The following is a 7,687-nucleotide window of genomic DNA, read 5'->3' on the forward strand; positions in this document are numbered from 1 at the left end:
TCTTCCACCAACCTTTTTAAGTACTAATTGCATGCTAAAAATTTGGATTATTAATATTATTTTAATTGTAATTTTTTTATAATAATACACATATCTTATTAACATTGTATTTTTACTCAAATTTTGTTAATGTTTAAAAGAAAATATGGATATCTCAATGTCACAATTATATCGGCAATAAAAATTAAAAGAAATAAAATTAGCAAATAATCAAAGAAACGCAAGGTGTTGGAGGTAAAGTAAAATGCAGAAACTAAAACAAACAAGAAATTAAAGAGAAGATGAAGAAAGAAACATAAACGTATAAGAGAGAAACATGTAAAAGTAGAGAAATTTTATTAATAAAAACGGAAAGAAAGCAAATTACAAGTGTTTGAGTTCAGAGAAATTACTTAAGATTTTCAATTTTTACTCTGTGATACCAAGGGGTTGAGAGTGTTTTGGATTTCTAAGTGTTTTCTAAAAGAATTAAACTCCCTTACAATACTGACCTAAGACCTATTTATAGACTTCCTATGTCAACTGACAATTATACTTAATACCCCATTTTTCGGCCAATTTAAATTACCTCTTGTGTAATTGTTTCCGCACTCTTTGCTTGATACCAATTCAAAAGTAAAAAATAACTAAATTATTAAATGATCTAATTTAATTAAAATAAATATAAATATTATATGCAAAAATATCAACCTATAACTAATTATTTTTTTACATAATTTTCTTATAAAAATAATATTTTTTTGTCTAACATAATGTCCCTAAAAATTTCTCACTTGAAATCATACGGTGATAAAAAATAAAAAAATTTTGTTGTTTATAATAAAAGAAGTATATACAAACATAATCTATGAATGAAGAATTTTGCATATGTAATTCCTCTTTCTTTTTTATTTTAATAAAAAATAAATAAATAAACAAATAAAACAGTCCAATACACTATACACTATCATATGATAATATTTGTAAAAAAGAAAAAAATATATTAGTGTTTGAACAATTAAAAGCTTTTTCTTCAACCCTTTATCTCTCATTCTTCTCAATTTCATCTACAATGATAAACTTTTTCTACTCACAAAGGTTCAACTATAGCTAGCTTTTCTGATATTCCAGGTAAGATTTAATTGCTAGTTTCATTTTTTATCTTTTCCTTTCTCATCATTTATTTAGAGGAATCCTAACTACACAAAAATAATGTGAACAATATCTCTTGTGTTATCTATGTACCAAAATTTTATTCTGAAGAGCGTTCTCCTTTTTTTTTTACATTCTTTGACTCAAATTAAGATTTGATTTCTAAACTTTTATTCTTTAATTCTACTATGTTTCTGTCTTTTTCCTTTTCTTATTTTTCTTTTATATTCGTTTTCTTGATTTGATTAATGTGAGTTTATTAATGTGACCTTATTTTACAACCACAGATTTGTGATTTTTTTTTTTACTATGATCTTGTTTAATATGTTCTTTCTTCTTTAAATTACATGTATGCTCCACTGAATTAAAAAGTTAAAGGTTACTTTTTTGGGTATGTTCATGTGTGATGGAATTAAAAATACTCCTCAGCTTAGTCCTTTTGAATTGAAAAAATAGTTGAATATTATAATTTCTAAAGAGACATCTCTTCTTTTATCTTTTGGTCCTATTGTAAATTTGTGATAAAATTTCAATATATAAATAAATAGGCTGCTAATATTTTTTTTTATATTCATGAGTATTGGCAAAGCACAGTATTAAGTTTTGTGCTATATTAAATTCTTGTTTTACTGCTTAAACCAAATTAAACCCATATAAGCTCAACTTTTATTCCTTTCTTATGCACTACCTTCTATCTTTACAGCTTGTTCGTTCATTGTTGACAATCTCGAGACCGAATACTTGAATTCTTCAATCTGTACTCTTATGGCAACCTCAAGTCACAGTCTGTCAACAAGTCTTCTTACTTTATTTAAAGTGATCATTTGTGATAAATTTGTTGTCAAAAATGACAAAGATTTTTCTCTTGAACTAGAGACCTTAAAATAAAAAATATGGGAATCTGAAGTGCTACTCTCTTTCACTGTTGACGGTGTAGACTCAGCTTTTATCGGCTCTATCATCTCTCCCAATGTCGTAAACAAGATCAAAATTTTTTTTTCCTGATCGTTCTCAAAGAAAACCGTTGCTTTTCAAGACTCCATTTCTATTGGATACTTTGACTCACATAACAGGCTATTTAGAAATACCCTAGAGACCAACATTGAAGGCTATCGTACTTGATTCGATAGGATTGAAATCGAGAAGATGACCCTATAGAAAAAAATTGGAATATACGATCTAATTTAGTTTAGTAAAAATTCTTACACCATTAATTCAAGACGAATGGAAGGTGCATTGTACTTTTAGTATGAGACTTCTCATACTTTTCACACCCCATATGACATGATTACTTTAACTCTTCTGGATATAGCTGCTATAACTGGCCTTTCTCTCTTGGGAGAGAAAATTTTAAATTTTACCAAGTCGACCACAGAAGTGGAGTATTCCATTGACCTCTTTTCCACCACTTACCAGAGCTTCATTCGCAATAACAAAGGTCAAAATGAGGAACATTTTTCTGATAATGAGCACATAGCATTCCTTTTCTATTGGTTGAGTGGTGTTGTTTTCTATTCCTGGAGTATTCAAGTCGAACCCACTTATCTTTCGTTGACCATTATGTTAGCCGAAGGTAAAAAGTTGTGTCTAGCCAAATTGTTTCTGGCTTAACTATATCTCACTTTAGATTGGATCACAGACCTTATGAGGGAGAAAAAGAGAATCACTAATGTTGACGATCCTGTTTATTTTTTTAATTATGACTTTCTGCCATTTTTTAGTCTGAGCTACAACCACGTTCGACCCAAAAAGATTCTACAGATTCATTAATTGCAGGACACTGTCTGCTTAACTTAATTTTTTCTGACAAGTTAATGACCTCACATGATAAGATGAAACACTTCTTCCGTACTTTCTGTAACTTGCCAGAGAAAGGCTACAACATCAATCTGACTCCTTTTGCCAACTGTCAAGTTGGTCCGGAATGGTTGATGCAATCTCCTACCCCAGCTAAGATTACACAGAAGGAAAGTATCACTATTTGGTCACAATTCTTGACTCTCCAGCTACTTTTGCTGGATTCTTCATCCTCAATGTTCATGTCCTGCATTGAATTAGCACAGTGCAACCAAATTGGAGCAAGAGAATGGTCATCCAATACAAAGTTCGAAGTACCAAAACCACCGCCACCAACGTCACGGACCTCTGCTGAAAGTTTCATCACTTGTTCAACCATGATTCTCCCGTGCACATCAAACATAAGGCGCACATGCTTATCGCATCAAGTCAAAACAGACGAAACCGAAACACCCTATTTTCCATCGGTGCTAGCATCATATACCCAACTCTACCAACCTCTTTTCTCTCTGCACCACTGACGTAAATCAATATCATACTCTTTAATTCGAATAAGGAATTCGCTCTTCCACTTCAAAACATCACTGGACTCTCACACTCAAATATAACCACGTTATCATTATTTCTCATCTGATAGTTAGGATACACCATCAAAACAAAGAAACCATTGTCATTGGACATTTTTTCTAAGTTTTGGGAAGAAAAAGGATCCGAAGGAAGAATTAGATAGTTTTGTGAAGAATACAAACGATTTGCTGATCCTTTTATAGATATTTGATTTTTGTCCTATTATATCTCGTTTACAGTGTAAATGAAATAGGTTTAACCATATCTGTTTACATTGTAAACGAGATATGCATAATCCATCATTTCCCATGTATTACGTTTAACATGTTTGTATCTTTTATGTCGTTTACAGTGTAAATGAGATATGTCTATATTTATTTTATTTATACTATAAATGAGATAAAACACATTGTGAAAATATATAAATACTCTAAAAAAATCGTATATGCATAAATAAATTATTTTAAAAAAATTAGTTAATTTAGTGACTAATTTCTTATATATAAATAATATTTTTTATTTTACAATATCCGTGAATATAAAGTTTTCAAACATAATATTTTCTAGAATACATTTTCTAATCCACACATATGTTAAAATTAGATTACACACATCAATATCATTATGTATCATACTCATACTTTATAAACGCAATATCATTGTTTCATCATCTTCAACTAATATTGTTCAATATACTAACTTAACAAGGCATTAATTAATTAGGTAGATTATTGTTCCACGTGCTTATCCCTTAGCCTGTAGTTGTAGAGAGTCACCTTTTACTATATATACACAAAAATGAATGATCATTAAACAAATAACAGGGTCCCCCCAACAATTGGAAACTAAATCTAATAAAAATAGAAAAGAGTACAGCGAGTAATGAGAATTGTTGCAGGAGAGGAAAGAAAAGAAAAGAAAATTTCCAAAATTGGAGAAGCGAAAAAAGGGGAGAGAAGAAGGTAAGACCCTCCAATTAATGCGGTGCCGTTTTGTAAATCTAACGGGACGAAAGACAGCAAAACATGGCTTAGTTATTTGCGTGCGTTTTATTTGTTTTGTATCCCAACCAACGCGTTTCTTTTCCTAGAAACCCCCATAGGCAGTCCCCTCCCCTTCATGTCACGCCCTCCTGCGTCGTCCTCCCCTTGGACGACTCCGAGCGGCAACAACACCCCTCCAAAGAAATCCATTTTCCCTTCCGCCTCTGTTTTCTTCGGCTGGTTCAAACTCGATAACCTCAAAAAGCAATCCCATTCTTCCAACAAACTCTACAAATCATACATCCAAACCTACAAACTCAAATAATCGTAATCATATTCTTTTTACCATTGTTTAATTTGTTTGTTTATTCATTCGTGTGATTCTCATTTAATTTATTTCTTGTAAAGATGTCAAACGTGTTAGCACCGTTTCAGCTTCTAGAGCTCAATGTTATTTCCGCTCAGGATCTGGCACCCGTCACGCGCAACATGCGTACCTACGCGGTCGCATGGGTGCACCCTGATCGCAAGCTATCCACTAGAGTGGACACGCAAGGCCACACCAATCCCACGTGGAATGACAAATTTGTTTTTCGGGTTGATGAGGAGTTCTTGTATGCGGACACGTCAGCAATCATGATCGAGATCTACGCTTTGCATTGGTTCAAGGACGTCCACGTCGGCACGGTGCGCGTGCTCGTAGGTAACCTCATCCCGCCTCCTCCTGACCGGCCGTACCACAACAACCGCGCTCCCCTCGGGATGAGGTTCGTGGCGCTGCAGGTCCGCCGTGCCTCCGGGAGGCCCCAGGGTATTCTTAATATTGGTGTGGCGGTGCTGGACAGTTCCATGAGGAGCATGCCGCTTTACACGCTCAACTCATCCGCCGTTGGGTACCGTCACCTGATGGGAGAAAAAGATGCCTACGACAGCCACAACCACCTCAGTCCCCACGTCTTCAATGATAGCAATAGTCGCAGAACCTCTAACGCCAATCGCAGCTCCTCTGCGGCTCCAATAAAGCCGGAGCTGAGGCGGACGAAGAGTGACACCAGCTCCATGATGGGGTCCGAAGCGGTGGTGGCTCGTAGATCAATTGCCAACAAGGGAAGGGCAAATTCTGCTATTTCTGAATCGGTGGTTTCGGGTGCTTCGAGTCTTCCAGAAGTTGAGCAGCACGAGGAAGACGAGACGAGAAAGAAGAAGAATAAGGGGAGAAGGTCGAGGGGTAATTCCGTGACAAGTGAGGATTCACCGGAGAAGGCTAAAAGTGTAAAATCAAAATCTATCCTCAGCGGTTCCTTGCCGTGGAGGCTTAAGAAGAATAGGAACGACGATTCGGCTTCAATGATGACTGAATCGGAGATTCTTCATATTCAAGAACCTCCACCTCCAAACTTCGAAGGTGGCGACAACGCCTTCATGCATCATCATCAACATCAACATCAACAGCAACATCATAACAACTTGATGGAACATGGCCATGCGAAAGAGTACAACCATAGCCACAGGAATGAAAACAATGCTAACAACCACTACCCTAACAATAATGAAGCTATGTATGCTAATCATCATGATGATGATGATGTTGCTTCCTCTGTTAACACCATTCATGATGATGATGACATCAGACATGATGGACATGTCATCTCCAACAATACTCATCACCATGAAGCACCCCCTGCCACTTCACGAAAGCCGGAGTATATGCCGCCACCACCGCCACAGTTCCACAACTCGCCAGCGGCTCAATTTCACGCTTCACCGGCGCCGCAATTTCACGCTTCACCGGCTCCTAAGTTCCGAAACTCTCCGGCTCCCAAGTACATGAGCTCTCCGGCTGTAGAACCACAGATTAAGAACTCTTCGGCACCGTATTACATTAACTCTCCAAAACCACAGTATATGAACTCTCCAAAACCTCAATACCAGAGTTCTCCGGCACATCAGTTTTGGAATTCGCCAAAGCCACAGTTCCATAGTTCACCGGCACCGCAGTTTAGAAACTCACCCGCACCACAATTTCATAATTCACCAAAGCCACAGTTCCATAGCTCACCGGCACCACAGTTTAGGAATTCTCCGGCAATTTTACCGAAGCAATACCGTCCCTCACCGGCACCGCAGTATCGCGCCTCTCCGGGGAGGTTCCACCCAATGTCGAACCGTGCAACACCAATGCATCCATTCGGGTACACGCCGAGGTTCGAGTACACAACACCACGGAGGTCGAATCTTGGGAACTTTGGACCACCGGTGGTGACGGAGTCAGAGTTGGGGCCTTCGGCGTCGGAGGTGGCGGCCGAAATGGCAAGAAATCCACGTGTGGACGAAGAGGGGGCATCAACGGTAGGAGGGTGGAGTCTGGACGAGAGCGTGGAAGGGTTGGAGTCGAAGCTGGATAGGTGGCGGACAGAGCTTCCGCCGGTGGCGGACCGCGGAGACTTCTCAAGCTTCCCAGCAACGAGCACCAGCAAGACACCCAGCCGCCGTTCGCGAAGGAACACAGACAGTGGGTTGTTCTCTTGCTTCAGCACCATCTGCGGGGTAGAGTGCGGCATCTCTTGTGGCAGTGATCCTAAAGGCAAGAAGAAGAATCAGCGCCACGGAGTTGCAAGAAGCTCTGCCTCCGCAGATGAAACTAGCTTCCTGTGATGATAATAATTAATTATATTTCATCCGGTTTGAAGAAACTCGCAGAACATTCTGAAGAAGAAAAGAACAAGATTCTGAAGAGATACCTTTGGGGAATTGAATATGGTGGGAGCAAGCTTAAAGAAATGGACTTGATTAAAGTGCACTAACTAATTTTTCATTCTTTTGTTGATGTATTTTTTTTCTTTCTTTCTTTTTTTCAACTTTTGGGTACGTACTCTTAATGTCTTTTTTGATGACGATGCATGCATGTCGGTTTAACTTCCCCATTAACTGAAAAGGCTGGGAATTGGGATATGGATTCCACGTTACAAGATGAAAGCTAAGGGTACACTGTGCTTATACACATATACAAACACTATACTATATATTTTTATGTATGTGTGTGTTTCTATATATGATTCTTCATAGCTTATCAGTAGAATGTACATGGCTAGTGAAGCATATGTTAATAATATGTTAATTAATGCATCTCTGCTAGTGAAGAAGCTTTATATATAAGTGATTGTTTAATTTTGCCTCTTTTCTTAAAACAAAGTTTAGACATCATTCAT

General features: G+C 37.3%; 1 protein-coding gene across 1 annotated transcript; it reads left to right on the forward strand.

Annotated features, from left to right (window-relative positions):
• The first annotated feature begins 4,577 nt into the window (after window positions 1-4,577).
• Window positions 4,578-7,466, forward strand: LOC107466454 (uncharacterized). The gene has a single exon (XM_016085431.3). It carries the CDS (start codon window positions 4,887-4,889, stop codon window positions 7,131-7,133), a length of 2,247 nt encoding a protein of 748 aa, XP_015940917.1. The 5' UTR covers window positions 4,578-4,886; the 3' UTR covers window positions 7,134-7,466.
• The last annotated feature ends 221 nt before the right edge of the window (window positions 7,467-7,687 follow it).

The sequence above is a fragment of the Arachis duranensis genome, chromosome 9, assembly GCF_000817695.3.
Source record: "Arachis duranensis cultivar V14167 chromosome 9, aradu.V14167.gnm2.J7QH, whole genome shotgun sequence".
NCBI lineage: Eukaryota > Viridiplantae > Streptophyta > Magnoliopsida > Fabales > Fabaceae > Arachis > Arachis duranensis.

Bases quoted from the DNA above. Each gene is read 5' to 3' on its own strand.
- LOC107466454 (XM_016085431.3), top strand. From the start codon at position 4,887: ATGTCAAACGTGTTAGCACCGTTTCAGCTTCTAGAGCTCAATGTTATT.